At 55.2% G+C, this 20,379-nt stretch overlaps 6 protein-coding genes across 6 annotated transcripts; 3 read left to right on the top strand and 3 right to left on the bottom strand.

The window, feature by feature from the left end:
• Nucleotides 1-1,014: 1,014 nt before the first annotated feature.
• Nucleotides 1,015-3,398, top strand: BZA05DRAFT_387517 (uncharacterized protein). The gene is made up of 9 exons (XM_051482591.1): nt 1,015-1,524; nt 1,610-1,657; nt 1,749-2,153; nt 2,217-2,328; nt 2,390-2,462; nt 2,520-2,598; nt 2,656-2,889; nt 2,946-3,029; nt 3,095-3,398. Exons 1-9 carry the CDS (start codon nt 1,239-1,241, stop codon nt 3,259-3,261), a joined length of 1,488 nt encoding a protein of 495 aa, XP_051343157.1. The 5' UTR covers nt 1,015-1,238; the 3' UTR covers nt 3,262-3,398.
• Nucleotides 3,399-9,281: 5,883 nt separating this feature from the next.
• BZA05DRAFT_168152 (uncharacterized protein) lies at nt 9,282-10,216 on the bottom strand. The gene has a single exon (XM_051479168.1). The coding sequence runs from the start codon at nt 9,976-9,978 to the stop codon at nt 9,403-9,405; it is 576 nt and encodes a 191-aa protein (XP_051343156.1). The 5' UTR covers nt 9,979-10,216; the 3' UTR covers nt 9,282-9,402.
• Nucleotides 10,217-10,318: 102 nt separating this feature from the next.
• Nucleotides 10,319-12,107, bottom strand: BZA05DRAFT_387506 (protein-tyrosine phosphatase-like protein). The gene is made up of 3 exons (XM_051482590.1): nt 11,569-12,107; nt 11,097-11,462; nt 10,319-10,989 (listed from the first exon to the last, which is right to left on the bottom strand). The coding sequence occupies exons 1-3, from the start codon at nt 11,808-11,810 to the stop codon at nt 10,695-10,697; spliced, it is 903 nt and encodes a 300-aa protein (XP_051343155.1). The 5' UTR covers nt 11,811-12,107; the 3' UTR covers nt 10,319-10,694.
• Nucleotides 11,717-13,277, bottom strand: BZA05DRAFT_168091 (uncharacterized protein). The gene is made up of 3 exons (XM_051479167.1): nt 12,990-13,277; nt 12,691-12,871; nt 11,717-12,014 (listed from the first exon to the last, which is right to left on the bottom strand). Exons 1-3 carry the CDS (start codon nt 13,079-13,081, stop codon nt 11,814-11,816), a joined length of 474 nt encoding a protein of 157 aa, XP_051343154.1. The 5' UTR covers nt 13,082-13,277; the 3' UTR covers nt 11,717-11,813.
• Nucleotides 13,278-15,297: 2,020 nt separating this feature from the next.
• Nucleotides 15,298-16,141, top strand: BZA05DRAFT_168064 (uncharacterized protein). Its single transcript, XM_051479166.1, has 3 exons — nt 15,298-15,487; nt 15,566-15,713; nt 15,891-16,141. Exons 1-3 carry the CDS (start codon nt 15,420-15,422, stop codon nt 15,999-16,001), a joined length of 327 nt encoding a protein of 108 aa, XP_051343153.1. The 5' UTR covers nt 15,298-15,419; the 3' UTR covers nt 16,002-16,141.
• A 1,212-nt stretch (nt 16,142-17,353) lies between these two features.
• On the top strand, nt 17,354-19,993 carry BZA05DRAFT_168027 (uncharacterized protein). The gene is made up of 3 exons (XM_051479165.1): nt 17,354-18,061; nt 18,174-19,337; nt 19,404-19,993. The coding sequence occupies exons 1-3, from the start codon at nt 17,547-17,549 to the stop codon at nt 19,879-19,881; spliced, it is 2,157 nt and encodes a 718-aa protein (XP_051343152.1). The 5' UTR covers nt 17,354-17,546; the 3' UTR covers nt 19,882-19,993.
• The last annotated feature ends 386 nt before the right edge of the window (nt 19,994-20,379 follow it).

The following is a 20,379-nucleotide window of genomic DNA, read 5'->3' as shown; positions in this document are numbered from 1 at the left end:
AACATTGGTTATAAGCCGGCTCACACAGGGCACTCACTTTGTCTAGTGGGACCAATGGACTGCTCAAAGCCGAGGTAAGTAGCCGCTCGCAACGGCCATCTCGGCGTTCGCTTGTTGATATCATGTCAGCCGACTTGGGCCCTGGACTGTTGGATTAATTCCCATATTCCATATCCCAACCTCTCGACGGCCAGACTGCAGGAACCGACTCATCGAAAATCGCTGCTCAATGGCTTTGATATGGATATCCGCGTCTAATATCGATCGCCGGGGCTCGGAGAGTTCCCTGGAAAGGTGGCACACACCGAATCACTCGGATGCCAGACTATCCGCGCAGGCGGACCTGGCCGACGAGCGTTGATGCGACAATAAACTGCCGTTCTGTCCTCGCTCTCTCCCGACGAGAGTTGCATCCGCCCGTGAAATGCGGGCGGACTGAAGACCGATCATGAGTGGAATTAGAGTATGGCTACATGCAGGGTTATCCGCCATCCGATGGGGTGCGGGGTGACAGCCATACATGCACACAGTCATGCTTCCCCTGCGGGATCCCAGAGTATGTATTGTACTACTCTATGTATAGTGTGGCGAGCTACTCCACAGTAGGTGCCTTCATGGCAAAGACGCTGCAATGATCGTCACGGCGCCGGAGCCGGCCGGGGTAAACCTACCCATTGCATCAAGCATGCAAGCAGCAGTTCAATCACAACTTTGTTTTAAGTTATTAACGATAGTTATCGTACCTACATTCCTCCTATCTCCGAGCGAATGGCGACCATTTGGTGCCTGAAGACGATGCGCAGCCGTTTCCGGGCATTCGCTAACAAACGCATACTATATACACTGCAGCTGGCAGATTTGCTTTACATCGTCATGTATATTCCTACTCTATATACCGACAGATCCTAGTCCGGTCTCGGCCATTCCCGTGCAGCAGCTGCTGCTCCCGGATCCAGTAGATCTGCTGCAATTGCTGCCGACCATATTGGACGGTATTTGTGGAACCCTGCTGAACTCCAATAGGTCGGAGGATTGAGGTATGATTGCCCAGGTTTCGATTCACGAACGAACATATCCTTGGGAGCGGGGGGCTGAGACCCATCCAGCTGGACGATAAATAAACAACATTGATCTTCTCCCCTCTCCCCGCACTCTCTCGACAGTATATAAGAAGCCGGAAGTTTCGATTCCTGCAAAATCGATCCTTGGTTACCGATTCCACGACATCTCTTACGAGCATGATGAACTTCACGTCACTTCTCCTCCTCGTTGGGCTTCCTGCCCTCGCCATGGCCCACGAGCTCGACATGAGCAACCGCTGGGCCTCCGGCGAAGTAATGGACACGATCATGGCGGCGAAGCAGAGGACCTGGGCCGACTACAGGGCGCAGGGCTATTTTGCGGAGGGGAAATGGAAGAGTTCGAATAAGTTCTCGCCGTGCATATCGTCGGGCAATGCGACTGCCGGAGGGAAGGCAACTGTTGCTGGCATTGAGTATGGCTGCAAGAACCTGGATGTTACAGGTAAATAAAAGTCTCAGATGCAGAACGAATATTGTCGGCCGATAGCCCGCATGCTTGCAGGAGTGGATCTTGACTGCGCCACTAGGGTACCTTAGCCACCAGGACTTGGGGAGCACTTTCAACAACACCGTCGGTATGTTTATGTCTGCGATCCGGCTGCTTTCACTCATGAGGATGATGAGGATGATGGTGGTGATGATGCTAATGCGACTCGACGAATACAGGCAGCTCCATCTGGGGTATAACCATTGAAGGCCGAGAGTTCGTAGCGATCGGACAGAGCGACGGCGCGGCATTCGCAGAAGTCGTTGGAAAGGGCTGGTGGAACAAGCATGGCAAGGAGGCGGGTACGCTCGACTACATTGGACGGCTACCCGCCGGCAGTCTCCCGTCAACCTGGAGGGAAATCAAGAGCTACAAGCACTATGCAGTTATCGGGTCGGAAGCCGTTGGCCACGGAATTCAGATCTTCGACATGAGGAAGCTCCTCGCTCTCAGGAAAGACCGACTATCGAGGGCCACAAGGACCTTCAGCATTGCGACCGATGTGTCGGTGTTCACCGGTCTGCCCGTGGGAAGGTCGCATAATGTGGTTATTGCGGAGGACAGCCAGCACATCATTGCAGTTGGTAAGAGAGAGTTTTTCGATCCAGAAATTACCTCGTTCTAGGGCGGAACTGATAAACCCATAGGTGCGCAGCCGCGGAACTCTACGTGCCTTTCGGGATTGATCTTCATCGATGTGTCGGACATCAACAATCCGAAGCAATCGGGCTGCAACGATCAGGATGGATACGTTCATGAGTATGGCATACCTACATTCCCACACATGGTCGTTTGGGGATTGATATTGATATGGAAACAGTGCGCAATGCCTCATCTACCATGGCCCGGACAAGAAATACGAAGGTAGAGAGATCTGCTACGGATACAACGAGGTAACACATCCACCTCCATAGCCAGTAAAAACGCCTACAGCTCTCTGACCATATTAGAACTCCCTCGCCATCTACGACATCACAGACAAGGCGAGATCCACCTTGATCAGCAACACCACTTATCCCGGAGCATCATGTATGTGCCACCTTTTTGTGTTGTCAGGTGCTGCCGTAAGCTAATCCCATCCACCAGATACGCACCAGGGCTGGGTCCTCGACACCGCCAACCAGGAGTACCTCCTGCTGGACGACGAACAAGACGAGACCGAGATGGCGGGCGCAGCGGCTGACCAAAAGGCCACAACCTACATCTGGAACATCATGTCCCTCGAGCGGCCATTCCAGACCGGCATCTACAAGAGCACGGTGACCAGTATCGACCACAACCAGTATATCGCCAAGGGGTTCACGTACCAGAGCAACTACGGTAAGCACCTCCCTCATTCCAACCGTTGCCAGTGAGGGTTCTAACGTGCCATAAAGCCGCTGGTCTGCGAATTCTCGACATCTCCTCAATCCCCCGAGATCCCACCGGCGCCGGAATCGAGGAAGTAGCATACTTTGACGGTGAGATGGAATTACCCTAGGTCTCTGACTCTCTCTGCAGCGACTGACGGATATACCTATCATAGTTTTCCCCGAGGATGATGCGGTCGGAGTAGCTGAATACATGGGCACGTGGGCAAACACCGGTGGGTGGTTCAAGAGCGGATACGTCGTCGTCAATACGATGGATCGGGGCACGTTTGTCGTCCAGAGGAGTAAGAGGGTGCTGGGCGGGTATAGGGCTGAGTTTTAGATGGGATGGGGAGGCGGCGTATATACCGTATATAAATACTGAAATACCCAGATACTGTATAGTACAAGGGGGGAGGGGGAAAAATCTACTGTAGTGCTATTAGTTGGAGGATGTCTGTTCAAATAACCTTTTAGACGTACATAGTTCAGCGACGAGAAGATCCCGATGACCTACGGTACTATGTCCCGAACACTTTAACCATGTGAGCCCGGAAGCGGATATTTTGTAATCAGCTCAACCTGTCGCATCCATGGGGCCCACCAGCAAGCCTGTGCACCTGAGCCCTACGCATGTGAGACCTATAGTAGCAAAATATTGGGGTGCGATTGATGCCGGAGGTCTCCAGTAGTACTACCGCTCGGGTTTAAATCTAGCAGTCTCGGAAGAATACAGATTGTATGTATCCAGCCATCACAAGTTACAACGTGGCCCAGCTGTGGCAAGAAAGCCAATTATATAGATAGAAAACCAGGGACCAGGCTTTCCGAGTATACCTACTCTAGTGGCGAACGATGCAACGATCAAGATATATGGTAGCTACGTACGTACCTTCTGGGGGAAGAGGAAGATCGCGGATGCGTATGTACGTGTGTATGTACGTGTATTCTCCAAGTGGAGTGTGCTCCGGTGTTTTTTTTCGCAACCCCAGTAGGCGTCCCGATCTATCCCGCCGTCCCTCACCGCACCTATTTTCCGTCTGCCACCGTGCCACGTGGATGAGTGTCCAGACCGCGGAATAATCCTTTGTCGCGCGGGGTTGCGCGGGGTTGCGTTGTGGCTATGGCCGTGGACCTGTGGTGTTTGTTTTTCCGTGCGAAACCCATCCAGTGAGAGCTCGGGGTGGAGGATGTGCGAGTCTCAGTGACCATCTCAGTGGCCATGATGTTGGAGGACTCGAGCTCGGTGGTCTAGGCGGCCTTGGGCTCTTTTTCCGCGCTTCTGGACGTATTATATCGAAAAAGAAACAGTAGGTAATATGTACTAATAAAGACTACACCGCGGATTGATGTTGGATGCGAGTGGCGGACAGCTCGATGGGAGGATGGAGGAGCGGGCCGTGGTCATCTAGGCGCTTTTCGGGTCATCGCCGTTGATGCGGCCAATCGAAACACTATTAGTTAGCTGGGTGCACCTTCCAACTATCCACGAGTTACTCTACCTATCCTATCCACGTTGTAAATATCCACCGAGTGACGAAATTGAGATTGCCGTGTGTTGGAGCAAGAAGAGCGGAGGTGGGGGAGGGAAAGTGGGGGAGGGGTATTCAACGGGGGTTTGGCGGCCGAGTAACTAGCTCTCTCGTGAATCTGACCATGGTGCGGCCTGGCGCCGTACAGGTCCAGGTAGGTAGCGGGGGCCCTCCACTTCGCGAGCGGCGGCGGGGTTGTCGGTTGCCAACTTGGCCCATTCGTTGGCATTCTCGTTTCTGAGAACGTCTTTGCAGTGTTCCAGGTATGATCTGATCTCGATGGTGATCTCGGGTCCCCCCCAGCGGAGGATGAGGATGGCGATGTGCTTCCGTGTAATTGCGATGTAAAATTCCTGCATCATTTGGGATCACTCGTATGGCGAGTGATATGGCGTGCTAGACTCCAGCAAAAAAAAAGTTCGTAATGAGGTGGGGTTTGAACTTTTGGCAAAAACCTTCACCCCCCTATTGGGTGGCTTGGAAACCTGGGACCCGAACTGGTGTTCAGGTTCCCTCCGCCGGGTGCGCGAACACTCGGCCACGCGAGTTTTTTTTCCGTGACAGAAGAAGCATTCCGCATCTTATAAACTGTTGACGGGTAACAGACAAGGCGCCGCAATGGTGCTCTACAGAGCACACGGCTACTCTTTGCCTTCCCGGATAATGCAATAATAGGTGGCTGTGGCTGTATTTTTCACCACCTTCTTCTATATAAATGCCGCTTTTATGAAGGTGCTAACTGCGCTGCAATTTTTCTTGTTCCATCATTCATTGCGTGCGACCTTATCTGGATCATGGCAAATATACACACACCGTTCCCTTGTCTATCGTCCAACCCGACACCCATCTACTCACACGGCCGGAAAATTTGCCCCCCACTTCGCGCATGAGGACGAAGTGATGGAGTCCTACCGTATCACTCACCACCCGATCCCGGAGGGCCGGAGCTGGGGGCTACAACAGGCGAGCCGGCCCGCACTGGCTTATTTCTACTCCGTGCCGACTCTGCGTCCTCGCGTGAGAATGGGGGTAGCCCTGAATGCCCTCGACGCTCTAAGCACCGAGCGGATAGAGTACCCTACCTATCCGAGTCGGCACTCGCATGCCACCCGTACAGGTATTTTTTGGTTTTTGCGCCACAACAGATGCCGATGCTGCCCCGCCCGGCCGCAGACGGACGGGTAGTGAACGTAGCGTCCGTCCGCTCGTCCGCCCGTCCGTCCGTCCACCACATCCTGCGTTTCACGATGCCGCCACTGCCGCCCCTGCCGATCGTGTTGCGGGTCGTGTTGCCGATCGTGGTGCCAGTTGTGCCAGTTATGTGGGAGGGGGCGGTTCGGCAGTTATTTTCTTTCTCCGGGGATTGGGCCGGTTCTGGCCGGATTCGTGAAGAGTGGAGTTTGCACCGATCTGCGGGGGAGCACCTAAGCACCTACCGGTGTGTGTGCTTTTTTCTTGTTTTCCCTGTTTTTCCTGTGCGTCGGACTGCCGCCCGCTGGAGCGGAGTGGGATCCGTCAATTCCGCGTTCCGCGTTCCGGCGTTTTGTCTTGCCGCGGCATCTGCGTAGCGGGGGGGGGGGGGGGGGGGGGGGTAAGGCTAGCCCTACATATATCCAGCGCAACGTCGTTGCCCGCGCACCTTACATAAAGTAGAGTACACAGCCGCAGGCTGCAGCAGGTTGCAGCAGCTAGACGAGCGACCGACCGCCGCCGCATAGGGCTGATACGCATAGCAACCGCAACCGCATGGACTGTTTCCGTTTCTGCCTCCCTCTTCTTCTATTGCTTCGGCGGGTCGCATATCGCCCCCATACGTCGAGTTCGACGCATGAATTGGCGCGCGCGCCGGCAGGCCTGCTGGAGCAGTTAATGATCCGCGAATTGCGGCCGAGTGACCAACCATGAGAACCGTTTCCGGCCGTGATGGCAACGGGCGCGCAGAGCGCGCAGGACGTCCACCTCGTTGCTTCTGCAGGTAAATTCTCGAGCCCCGCGCAGCCGTTTTGATCGACGCCTGTATGTATGTATGTATGTAGGCGGACCGTTGCGGCGATGGGCCACGGCGACAACTTGGGTCGTCGGTCTTATTTCGGGATTGTTCCATTCTCGGTTGGCTATCGGGATTCAGGAATCCCTATGCGGAGTAACTACGGCAGCCGGCTTGTCTGTCTGTATGTAGATCTAATCGGAGTATCTATGTATAGATAGTTGTGGCCGTTGCAGGGCTCAATCATGATATCATACATAGGGGGCGCTAATATAGGTAGACACATGCACGGGATATCACTCACTCACTCACTCACTCCTGCTCGCCGTTGCATTTCGCCCCGCAAGACAGGTGCAGGAGTCTAGGTTGGTGCTGGAATACTCTACTAATGTGAGTTGTGTGTCTATAACATGAGTCTTATAGGCCGGGGGATGATGCTACCCATCACATTTACTAAAAGCCGCAGACATAGGACCGAGGCTGGACGGGGGGGCTGGGGATAGCTGTTAGTTATCAAGGATGGGAAGCTCTCACCTTGCGGTTCTGATTTCGGCGACTTGGCAGCGCTTTCTCGGACTCCCGGGTATGTATGTACGAGTATGTACAGTAAGCGGGCGGGCGGGGCCGTTGGCCGGTTTTGGTTCCACCTGATATGTATCAGGGCAGCGTTGTTACCCTAGGTACATAGGGGACAGTTACCGCCATTGCCATAGCTTCCTTCCTTCCTTCGGGAGCACTGCCTTTAGCTACCTATGCGCCGTGGCGTTCCACCCACGGGATGAGATGGCGGCGCGACGTTTATGTTTCAAAGAAATGGCGCTTTCCGTGCTATGTATAGAGGGGGTGTTATTCCGTCCGGCGGTCTCCTATCCATCCATCGTCTTTCGTGGCGCGACTTGTTGATCATTGATGTTGATCCCCGGGGGGAATACCGGTATTGCGATCTTCACTCCCTGCACTGTGGTAACTTGTAACTTGTCAGTCCACAACTTCCCTCTGTGAGTGAGGAGCGAAGAGGATCGGACGGTCGCCGAGCCACTTCAACCCGAGATCCCGAAATCCCGAGGACGAATCCCGACACGACAGAGTCCGTGGAAGTAGGGCTGTTAGCGTAGGCGTATGTAGGTGGGTATACGACGGGAAGCCCCACTCACGGATCAGAGGAACCCCCATTATGAATATCGCTTCCCATGCACTCATGCACTGCGGGGACACCTCCGCGGACGGGGACGGGGACGATCTGTCGGCGTCGGCGCAGCGGATTGATTTATGTATATTCACGTGCTCCTTCGTGCTCCTCCGTCATACTCCTCCGTGCTCCTCCTCCGATGAAGACGACCGTATAATGTATGTATATACTGTATGTAGGCCGACCACCGGATCTCGCGCACAGACCACACCTTAATTGCCGTTACGGCCGCCGGCGCCGCAGTCGCCGCGCGCTTTCGCACACCGGAGTCGCGCAATTGCCGCGCTAACCACCCACTCCAGTGGTTTTTATTGGGCCTCGCAGGACGCAGATGGCGATTCGGATGCGAGTACTGGACTTCGCACCAGCAACCCCGCAGCCTCTGCAGCCCCCACAGCCTCGATTCCATGCGGTGGCCACAGACCGGGGAGCGAGAGAGAGAGAGACAGTGACCGGAAGCGGTGACGCATCGTATCGTATCGTATGTATGTATGTGCCAACCGTCACGAATGTACAAACTCGAGCTGAACAGCAGCAAAGTTGGTTAGCCGAGAAAGCGAAGACCCTACATAGATACTTCCAAGTACCTACATATGCTGCGGACTTTAATCTATTTGTGCCGCTACCTATGCAGCGGTGAGAATCGTAGGTGCATATGATGATATCCAACTTGAACCCCCCCTCCCCACATGCAGAGAGCACTATGGAATGAGATACATAACTACCTACCACCATGGGTATTAGGTACTCTGGATATATCCGGCGGTCGGTCGGTCGGTCCAGCAGGTGCCAGGGGGATGGCCGGGGGGGATGGGGCGTGGAATCCACAGCAGTGCATCGGATGCCGAGTGCGACCAGGGAGGGGGGCGGTGGGAGTGGATATATAGTGGATGGGTATTATGTAGTTCCATCTCGGGATAGGGCTGTGGTTGTGATGGTAAGGCTGCGTAGAGTACTGAGTAGAGTAGGACCGGGAATGTGTGTACTGTGTGCGAGCTGGGGCTGGGACTGGGTACAGGACAAGGACAATACGGTACAGCACAGTACAGCACAGTACACTAACTACCGGTACATACAGAGGTTCACTCTTATACCCAGACATGTATGTAGGAGTCGACACCTGCAGCAACCCGGAACATGCCACCAGCTGGGCCAGCGTCTTGGCAACGTCAACCGCCTGAGCCAGTGCAAGTTCCAACAGGCTACCTACATAAGTTACATGCCTCTCTATATGTAGTACTCTAGAGTATTAGCCGGGACGGCGATGCAGCCCTTTTTGCAGCCCTTACGCAGGCGCCCTCCTCCTGCAGAATCGAGCACGCCGCCGACGTATGTTCCAATCCTGGGTGTCTTTCAGCTGGCCAGCTGCAGTGACGTTGCTCCTCCTGCTCATCCTCCACCTCCTGCTCATCCTCCACCACCTCCTCCTCCTCGGAATACACGTCTCTACCTCTGTAAATGTCTCCCAGCCCTCCCTCCCTCCCTCCGTCAGACGATGCACCGCCGGCTCCATGGCTGGCTGATCACTGGCTGACTGACTGGCATCAACATGAAACCTTTAACCCGTCGCACCCCCGACAGTATTATTCAACACCACGCCAAATACCACGCCACACCTGCACAGTTGCACAGTTGCACCTAGGAAGGATGTACAGTACAATGTACAGTACAATGCAATGTATGTACACTGCCTAAGAATATCGTCCGGCAGATACTTACGGGTACCTCTCACGTATGTACTCTACCCTATGTACCCCCGCCACATGCGAGTGGGGTTTACGTACGGCATGTAGTGGGTTCAGCGGTGGGTTCAGCAGTGGGTTCAGCAGTGGGTTCAGCAGTGGGTTCAGCAGTGGGTTCAGCAGTGGGTTCAGCAGTGGGTTCAGCAGTGGGTTCAGCAGTGGGTTCAGCAGTGGGTTCAGCAGTGGGTTCAGCAGTGGGTTCAGCAGTGGGTTCAGCAGTGGGTTCAGCAGTGGGTTCAGCAGTGGGTTCAGCAGTGGGTTCAGCAGTGGGTTCAGCGGTGGGTTCAGCGGTGGATGGATGGATAGATAGGTAAAAAAGTAGGTATGCACTCCAGTTACAAAGCAAAACATCGCGGCCATCCAGCCAGCAGCCAGCCAGCCCAGCTGGCAGGCATCGACCACGGGGAAATCCAAAAACAAAACACAAAAACAAAAACAAAACACACCTCCAGGACGTACTTTGTACGCAGCGAGCTGACCCAACCTGGGGTATGTTTCCAAGGCGACTGCAAGTCTGCAAGATGGAAATATCGGTACCTATTTCTATTCCTGCAGCGGACAGGCCAACGTTGAAACTTGAGACAGAACCGGTAGATACCATACATACCATACATATGTAGATATAGATGGACGTGTTGAAAGTTGAAGCGGGGCGGGTCAATGTCAGGTGGTAAGAACCTTATGCTAGGTAAGGCCGTACATGCTTACCTACATATGCCTACCGAGATCCGCAATTGGGCCCTGGGGGGTATGTACAGTACAGTAACGTACAGTGCAGTACGTGAGTCAAGACTCAAGACTCGGGGCTTATGGTACATACACACTGGTACATACACTTGCTTGCTGATGTACACACCTCTGTCCTGGTCCGGGGGATTCGTGCGCCGGCCGTGCGGGCTTCTAAGTTCTAACCGTGGGCTGCAGACAGCCTGGAATAGGTGCCCCAAGGAGCTGTTCGGGACTTCGGATCGGGAACGAGGGGGGAAGTGCACTTTATTTCGAGCTGACGTTCACGTTGGGCACGTTTCCTCAGCTCTGACGACTGCTGTTTGTGCGGTTTGGAGGGGCTGTATGTAGTAGTATGTACCGGTTGCACGCCAGCTCGATTCGGTGCCGTGAAAATCATACTTATGCATTGCGTATGCGTGTGCGTATAGAGTAGTAGAGTATGCGGATAGGTAGTAGAGTATGTGTATGCGCATGCGCGGTTTAACAATCGTTTAAGCGTATGCTCGTCTACAAACTTTCGCGAGCAAGAACCTGAACCTTCATCTTCAGGGCCGATCATTCAGGGCTAGTAGGTATCATCAGAGGTGAAGCCTCGTGTCAAAGTTTAACCCTGATCTCGTCCACTTTCCCGCGCGCAATGCTAATTCCTGGTACCACCCACTCCCCGCACGAACACTTCATGCCCTGCCAGGCATACGATCCAACCTTGGCCTTACATTTGGGGCAGTCCAGCTTCCCCTCGAGCTTCTGCTGTTCGAGTTCCGGCCTCATCCAGCTCAAGGGCTCGAGGAAATGGTGCGAGCATGGCGTCGGGACCGCTGTCTGTGGTGCGGGCGGCTGCGCTGGCTTCGGGATGTGCGGTGTCAGGAACCGTGAGTTTGCGAGCGTACGTCTATCCCCCCGCCCCACACGTTTAGCTCTCGGCCGTGGATAAAAGACAGGGCTAGCATGCATGCGGGCACGGGAGCCGGGGAGGGGGGAGAGAAAGGCGATCAATACCTGCACGTCTTGCACCGTAGCTCCGTCAGACCAACCTGCTCCGGTGTCTCTCCTTCCTTGACCTGCGCCAGCACCGCGACATTCTTCTCGGCATCGCGGAAGTAGACGTTTGACGGCGCCATCTTTGCCGCCTTGCTCTCGGCCAATTCCCGCTTGTAGAGCCACTGCTTGTACGAGGGATGGTCGTCCAGGTCGGTCGTGTATTTCACCTGGTGGTAGAGCTCCAATTGCTCCATGAAGCCGGGGTTCGGCTCAACGAACGGCCGGATCTGCTTGATGCGCTGGACGGCCTCCTTCGGGTCAAGTTGACGCGACTTCATCAGGTAGGCTGCCAGCACGGTCGCCGATCGTGACTTCCCCATCGCACTGAGCGAAACAGCATTTAGCAATCGCACCCAACGCACACATAGCACAGCAGCGCGCACAACTGGCACACCACACCGCGCACACACACACTCTCTCTCCGACATACCAGTGAATAAACACGGCGCCATCACTCGCCATGGCCTTTTCCACGAACGCATTCGTCGACGCAAAGTGCTGGATCAGATTTTCATCCTCCACGTCATCCACCTCGACCACCAGATGTTCAAAGTCCTGGAAGAGCGACTTGTCCATAGGCAGCCGCAGTACACTGAGCACATGGGTGATGGCCTTTGCTTTCATGTCGGTCTTCTCGCGGAGAGCGAACATCCTATGGCACTCCCCACACATGAATTAACCACCGCCACCCTTTTCACGCGTCCATGTACACCCCACCCCGATGCATAACACATCATGGGGGGGTCCGGGGGGCTTGTGTGTGCAAAGGGTGGATGATATATACCCGCCAATGTAAACTTTTTCTCCGGGGATCTGATCCATTGCGGTTATAAGGTTCCTGAGGGACGCAGGGAGGGCCATTATGCTGTTGTTGGCCTGGGAGGTGTGAGTGTGAGTGGGTGTGAGTGTAAGTGTGTGAGTGTGTGTATGCGCGTGAGCGTGGTGGGGTTTGGCTGCGGGGTGGGGGGGGGGGGGGGAGGGGGGGATTTCGCAATTAGGGATTTTGATGTTCGGACCGGTACTCACGGTTGGGATGCGCGCGACGAGGGGCTCTGCTGTGGCTGCGGGAGGGGGCGGCGACACGGGCGCGCAGCGGTTATCGGGTATCGCGGGATCAGGCCACTGGGAGAGACGGCTGCTCCAGGGGGGGGGTTGGCGGGTTGGCGGGTAGAGTGGGGCCGCGCGGGAGAAGGACCGACGCGTTCAAGAAAAAAAGATCGGGGGCAAGAACCGGATGGAGACAGCAGGCAGGCAGACGAGCACGCGAGGAAGGGTGTGTGGCTCGTCAGAGGGAAGAAGAGAAATCGAACAAAACTAAGTACTCTGCGCGAAGAAGGGGTACGGAGGGGTACGGCAGGCGGGAGGGCTGTGGGGTGTGATGACTGGGGTTGGGTTGGTCGGTCGTGTATCTTCCATGTAGGGGCTACCGCTGGTGGATCACCAGCTCATGCCGCCAAGCACACTATCCCATGCAGGATTTTATGGTGGATGACACTTGCCCTACAAGGCTGTTTAGTATCCATAGAGTTCCAGTTGGGGTGAAAAAGCGCACTTTCGCAGGGCGTCGAATAAGCCGACCACGTACGGTGCAATAATGTTCTAAAAGTATCGGTGTATGGTATGTACCGATAGGTATGGGCAGTGGGCAGTTCGTAGTTCGCAGTTCACAGTTCGCAGTTCGCACTGGGCACTGGGCACTGGGTACTGAGCAGTGGGCACAGCTACCGGAGAGTCTAGAGACCATCGTGGTTAGCTCTCTGGCGGCGGCGAGGACGGTGAGGATGCACAGGTGCGGTGACGATTTCGATGGGGCTGCCGTTTCGCAATCGAACACTGCTGGGCTGGACGGGCCTTTCCGCGAATAACCAACCAGCCAACCCACTCGCCCGCATTTCCTTTAATCTACCCGACTGCTCTCTTTGGCTGATTTTGCGCCCCCGCATTCTGGACCGACGGAAAAGTACCGAGAACCGGTATGGCCGTGACGATGGCCATGGCTATGGCTGCCCGTGCGTCGATGGACGAACCGCGCGAGCCCCTCGTCGTCATCGTTAGTTATGCTGCTCTGGAAGTCTGAAGAACGATTCGCAAAAATATATACTCCTCTGCCAGATTGATGACGAACACTCCTTCCTTCCCTCGCTCGCTCGATCTCACCCTCCCTCCCTCGCCCGACCCCCACTCGCGTCCTTCGTTTCGGGCATCAGCGGTCTCATATCAGCTGCGTCCGGAACCAGCCCTTCAGCCTTACGAGACATCAGCGGCATATCTGTTGGCTATTATTACCGCCCTGTGAGGAGGCCACCACCACCATCGCAAACACGGAATGTGGGCAGCCTGCGCTGCATCCAACGTAACATCTCAGGTACTTACAGGCGAGAGACACTTGTTAGGCCGATTCACCGCCATCAGCTCTCTTGGCTTACCGCCGCCTCCCCTCCCCTTATACATACCCAGTTCGCAGGTGTGGGGATAAATAAAACCTGGCCGGATTGTGGTTCAATTGGTGAGCAGTGAGCAGAAGACAGTGAGCACTTGACCTGATTCCTTCCCCCCGCCCCCCCTCCACGTCTCCCCTCCCCTCCAGGTCAGCTCGAGAAGGCACGAACGAAGGAGGGGTTCACGACAGGGCTGCGAGCTCGGTTCGCGCGTGATACTGATCGACGGAAGCCCTCCAGCTCACCCTGGAGGAAGGGGGGGCGGAGGAAGGGGAGGGGACGGGGATGGAGGGGGAGGTGTCTCGCTGAAGCTGAAGCCTTGGCCGCCCCGCATCCCCCGTCCGCTCCATTCCTCACAAACACCGTACTAGTTATGTAGTAGTAGACACTGCTGCATGAAATCCAACCATGCTCCAGTGTTTCGCGAAGCCCTCTCCTAGGTAACAGTCACCTACTTTACCCACCTACTCCGCTCGCGAAACTCGTCATACGGACTACTATGTAGATACATACTCTTCACTCAGCCCAGGCGGTGGAATCGGGTATGTCCTTGGCCGAACTCTACCACTGACTGACTGACTGACTCCAGCCATGCGCTGCTGCGGGCTTGATCAAACCGCTGTCCTTCGAAATATGTAGGTATGATATGTATGATGGGGTGACGCACCGCTTCGTACATAGACGCTTGTCAGATCGTGCAACCCTCCCATCGTCCATGAAGCAATTGGGAGCCCGCCCACCGCTTCCCCTGATTTTTATTTCGCCGTCGCCCGTATGTATGTAGGTATGTGGAAAGGTATGTAGGCTGGTATGCACACACTCTATGAGTATGTACATACACAGGTATGTAACTTCATGTCTCAGCCATGTCCGCCGAGGCTTGACCAGACCGACCAACCAACCCTACATATCCATAATCCATCTCTCACGGGGATTCCCGCCATCCAAGACCCTTTCGGCGTGGCATGGCCATGGCATGCAGGCCAGGAGGAGAATGCCGATAGCTAGATAACTACCCTAGATACTTGTAACTTGTAACTTGGGTGTTTGGGGCAGCTTGCGATGGATGAATGGCATCCTACTCTAGTTTGCCACGACTTGTGGACCGTAGTCGAGTCGGAATAGTTGCTCTACTGGTAGTCACGAATCAGAATGCGTCGAGGTAGAAGAGGAGAGTACCGTACCTAGCTGATATTCATCTGCTCTTTTAAATGAGATTTTCAACAGAGCATGCAGTCGGTTGTGTGTAAGTGTTACTTACTAGCATAGTGGTGGATCCAAAACGGACGATTTCCACTAGTCAGTTGGCTTTTTCCTGCACTCGGCCCTGGCTCTTCTGCGGTTTCCAGTCGCCCTTCGAACATGATGCTGATGCTATCCTTTTTTCCAGGTAATGAGGTATCGATGCGATGCGGTCCTCGACACCGTCCTCTAGAGCAGGTAGAGTACTATAGTCAGTAAGTAAATACTCACTTGGGTATGGCTGCGCGGCAAGCCGAGAATATGACGGATGAATCAGATGTGCTCGCGATACGCACACACACACCACATATCATACTCTAGAGTAACTACACTACCACGGGTTGGGTGATGGGTGGTCAGGACGGCCAAGGCAGGCACAGCCGCTACTTTTTACTAGTAGCATAGAGACAGCCGCTTCCATTCGGCTTTCTATTCGGCCAACTTTTCTCCCTGTATGTAACCTAGAGTAGACGGGTACTCTACTGAGTATGTAGACTACTAGCATGATATCTACACAGCCATACGCCATCTCTATTCGGGCCCCTTCTTCCCTCCCCCAGACCTGGCCCTATGCCGCCGCCAAAAATAAGATCTGGCAACCATGAGGACGTGTCTGTGGACACTGGACTTTGGACTCTGCACTCTGCACTCTGCACTCTGGACTCTGGAGTAGGTAGATACCCAAGTACTTACTCACCAATGTACAGTAACTTACCTGCTCCAACTGCACCGATTTCCATCACCCAGTCATGCACCGTCCGTGGACGGTCTGCCGGAACTCCACTGTCAAACGCCTGCCACCACCTGCCGTAAATGGCGTGCGCAAGGCTGCGGACGATTTACTCTATACATGATGGATTATGGGGTGCGGGCTACTCTGGAAGACTACCGCATTGTGCGTTTCCCTACATCTCACCTGCCCATATTCACATAAGCGTCGATAGTACAGTATCCGCTTCTTCAGACACCTCACCCCCCCCAACAACAACCCCCCCCAACAACAACCCCCCCCCCCCACCCCCCCTCCCTCGAGAGCGATGTTCCTCTCACAGTCCTTGGGCGCTGGACGCAGAACTACTCTAGAGCCAACGGTCTCCTGAATATCACCATCGCCATCGCATATCGCCACCTCCTCCTCCGCTTCCACCTCCGCCTCCACCTCCACCGCTCAAGCCTTCCGTGAGGCTGATCAGCGTGCACCTGCATTACTAACTTGCCCGCCGCCATACATACGGCCCCCATCTCTGCCAGCTCCTCCTACATACCCACCTCCTCCGCTTCCACCTCCACCACTCGCCCACTGGTGCTTGCTCACCCGCGCATTTACCGTAGATACATACGTGCTCCTCGCATCCTCCCCATTGCAGCACCCTAGAGCCAGAGACCTTACTTGCCTTGCCGGTGCTTCAGTGCTTCACCAGTCACCCACCAGCTACTCCTCAACCTGCTACTATTCCCGCCGTTAACTCCCTGCCCTTGCTCTTATAAGGCTTGTCCTACCCCCCTCGCCTCCCCCTCCAGTCCCAGTCAGTCCCAGTCCCGGTCCCGGTCCCAGCCCAGTCCCAGTCCCAGCTCGGTCCGCGGTTTGCTTCCCCCACGCCCCGCGCGCGCCTCGACACCTCTGTTCCGGACATAGGTACAAATCTATACATAAGCACCAAGGTACTTACTTACATACACACACAACACGCAACCCGCACTCACTTTGATGCTACAGCCTGCATCGGTCAAATCCTCGTCCTGCAGCAGCCCTCCCAGCTTTCCCGCCGGTGTTCGTTGACTGTCCTTGTCCGCTACTTTAGCCCATACGCCCAGCAGTCACTTGGCCCAGCCGGCGTGTCTGCCCGCAACATTGACCTCATAACTATCCTCCCGCACACGGATACCTCCCCTCACCCCCCCACCCTATCCTCTCTTTCGACTCTCATATTCCCTCGCCATCCCCGACTCACCGACTCTTCCTCCCCCGACTCTCGCCATCCGCGCTGCATGTTGCGACGCTTCCGACGAATACGATCCTCCAGTCAGGGCTCCCGGTGCGAGATTGAATTGCGAGACCCACACGCGATCGCGTCAAAGGCTGGGGTGAAACAACCGTAGGACCAATTCTTTGGATACGGCTCGCAAGCTTCCAACACTCGGCCCGGCCACCACTCAACTGGTCCGTGCGCTCCCGTCGCCGCCCGCAAAAACGTCCGGTTAGTCGACCCCGGTGAGGAGCAGGAGGAGTAGGAGGGAGGAGTAGAAGGAGCAGGAGCATGAGTAGGAGCAGGAGCAGGAGGAGGAACAATCTGTAAGGCGGTCGACTGTTGTTATGAAAATTAGGGCTCCTGCGCTTGTTCACTATCCGCAACTAGTTCGCCACCGCTGCCGGGTTGTTCAGCTGTGGTTGGGGGGGTCCGAATGTGAGCGCTGACCGATTCGTGCGCCCGCCACAGACACGACGACATCAACGGAGCTGCCTGGTAATCAAGGGAGTGGTCAACAACCCTATCACCTCCGACGGAAAGGAAGGAGATCCTTCTTCGATTCGTTTCCGAAACACCCACTTTTTGTCTCAGGTCGTTGATCCCATTGGAAAAGAAAAGAAAAAAAAGAACGTCGCAACACAAAGCCCTACAGGGTTCATCGGCAGCGAGATCTATCTTACAAGTGCTACCGCCGCCGCCGTCATTGCTTCGAGGTTATTTACGATTACGCGCTTCGGGCCTTCTGTCCCTAAACAACAATGAATCTCCACCGCTTAACTACCCACAACCTGCCGTCAATCCAGATCCACGACCAGAATTTCGCCCGCTCACCCAGCGACCACCATCACCACTCGTCTACACTCTCCCAAAGGTCGATGCCTCGCGAGATTCCGATCCCAAGACTTGGTGCCTCCCCGACGTCCAGCCGATGTGGTTCCTTCCACGGATCCTATGCGTCCACGACCGTCGTCCCGCCTATACTACCTCTAGATGCGCCGGGACTGCCGCCGCCGCCGTCACGCCACCGCGACCTTCGGCAGTCGAGTAGCATTGGTTCGGCTGGTGGAGATGATAGTGACGGTGAAGAGCTGGGACGAAGAGCTGTGTTCGGTTCACGAGAGGCGCAAGAATGGAAACTGTCGCCAATATGCAATAGTTTTAAGGATGGGCTAAGCCTGCCCGGAAGCCATGATGGTGCCAGCTTGAGGTCGGAGGGTTCCCACGAGAGGAACTGGAGAGAAAACTTCTACAACAACAAGGGAAGAGTTAAGGAGTTAGTAGTGCCCTCCCAAGTCCCCAATTGTTGTCCAGCTCACCAGGCGATGCCACGCTTGCACTCTACCTTGAATACCAAGTCCTAACGTAACGTGTTTGACGATCTCTAGATTGAGTGACGAGTCCCTCCGAGCGACGATGCGAGTGGCAGTACAGGCATACGACCAAACAGTTCTGGGAAAGCTTAACGCGCGCACCTCGGAACCGTCTTCATTTACCCAACACAAGCTCACTCCACCCCAAGAAATTCGGGCTTTTGCCGCCGCCCAAGAAGTTGGGTCGCTGCCGCGACTAACAGCTCCTTGGACATCGGGTAACCGACACCTACCGGCTTCGGCAGGGGTCTCGCCCCGGACGTCCGATTCTCCGCTCGATCCGTGGGGCAAGGCTTCGGGAAGCGATTCCATACACCTGGGGGTGAAACGGGAGACATTCACCCCTCCCATTTTCTCGTCTTCGTTATCGGAGTTTCGGAAAAACGAGGAATGTGCTGCAAGCCTTCCGTCACGTACAGCGGATGGCGGTATGTCGCCAAGTCTGGACAATCGGGTGCGAAGATCCGCCAGCGCGTCAAATCTCGGACCGGGCTATGATTCGCTGGACGAAGACATGCAGATGGAGGACGCTCCGTCGTCCCATGTGTCCCAGATGAACCGCTTAACCTTGCGCGATGCTAGGACGCCACCGCATCAGCACGAACGTGTAGGATTCAAGCGACGGGCTTCTTCGCCGCCGCGCGAACGCGATCATCGCTCAAAGCCACCCGGCACTTCCGAGCCTACGAAGCAAGGGCTGATGCTGGAAGGCGTCTGTCCGGACATGTACGGCCACAGCCGGAGAACACCCCCCATACACCACAGAGCGTCTCCCGGGGTACATCAGAAGTATTACAATCTGGCACTCCCGAGATCGGCCTCCAGTTCCCTCGCGTCGGTGTCGACAAACTCGGCCACTACGATGTGGTCCACGTCGATGGGTCAGTTTTCGCCGGCCACCAGCAGTCTATCCACACAAACGGACTGGTCACCAGTGGCGTCGTACAACCCGAGCATGGAAGCGGACGGAATGAAAGATGGATTCTATCGACAGTTCCCCCCATCCAGCCTAGGCAGACCCGGTGGAGAGCGGGGACGACTCCCGGAAATCTCGTCTCTCGGTAGAGACAAGGATCTGGCGGCAATGAAACACAATCCGGCGCCCAAGATGACGGGGATCTTTATCTGCGAATGCTGCCCAAAGAAGCCCAAGAAGTTCGACAACCGAAGCGACTTGCAGTACGCACCCCAACCCCCTTCCGCTCTCATCGAACGTTTAGACTGACAGACGCGCGGCGACCACAGATTGCACGAGCTGGAAAAGCAATACAGCTGCCTGTACTGCAACAACCGCTTCAAAAACAAGAACGAGGCCGAGCGACACCAGAACTCGCTTCACCTGCGGAAACACTCCTGGTCGTGTGCATCATTGGCGGGGAACTACGAGGCGGCTTTTCACCAATCAACACACCGCCCCAATTTTGCAGACGTATGCGGCTACTGCGGAAAAGAATTCCCGATGCCGGCCCAATGGGCTCTCCGCATCGAACATCTCACCCAAGAACACAAGTTTGGCGAATGCAACCAATCCAAAAAGTTTTATCGTGCCGACCACTTCAGGCAGCATCTCAAGCACAGCCACAGTGGCACGAGTGGCAAGTGGACTAACGTTCTTGAGAACGCATGCATGCGAGACGAGATACCTCCGCAGCCCATCAACCGGGGAAGCACCAGCAGTATCGGCTGCGACATTGGGACCCCCTCCGGCGAAGGTTCCGACTAGTTCAACTCCTACCCGTTTTCCGTCACGGCCACCTTGTACAGCTTTATCTCGGTCTCCTCATATGCGTTTTTTTCTTCTTTTTTTTTCTTCTTAATTCTTCATTATCTGCCAGCACGATGTTGATCCTGGGTTGCCACGGTGCGCAACGGCATCAATGTGATGACGAGATGCGGCAAGCTACCTCACCGGAGGGTCAGCCCTGCCGCATGCTGCTGACTGACATCCTATTCATGCATGGTGTTCTCATACCTGCAAATCATCATCAGCAGCTCCGTTCTCACCGCATTGCGGGGGCGACCACCCACCACCACCGCCCTCCTCTTTCTTTTCTTTTTTCCCTCTACGTTGGTCATGGTTCTTTTGCCCATCGTTTCTTTTTTGCGAATGCTGCATGCATAGAATCGGTGGGGTAATTCCTGGTAGGGTGCGGTCGGGTGTTTTGGTCGGGTTGGGGAGGAAGGCGGGCTTTGGCTTTTTAAAACGGTGATGGAAGAGGGT

This window comes from Tricharina praecox, assembly GCF_024521635.1.
Source record: "Tricharina praecox strain CBS 144465 chromosome Unknown BZA05scaffold_3, whole genome shotgun sequence".
Classification (NCBI taxonomy): domain Eukaryota; kingdom Fungi; phylum Ascomycota; class Pezizomycetes; order Pezizales; family Pyronemataceae; genus Tricharina; species Tricharina praecox.
The sequence above is the reverse complement of the archived record's forward strand: the minus strand, read 5'-3'. Positions and strand labels throughout refer to the sequence as shown.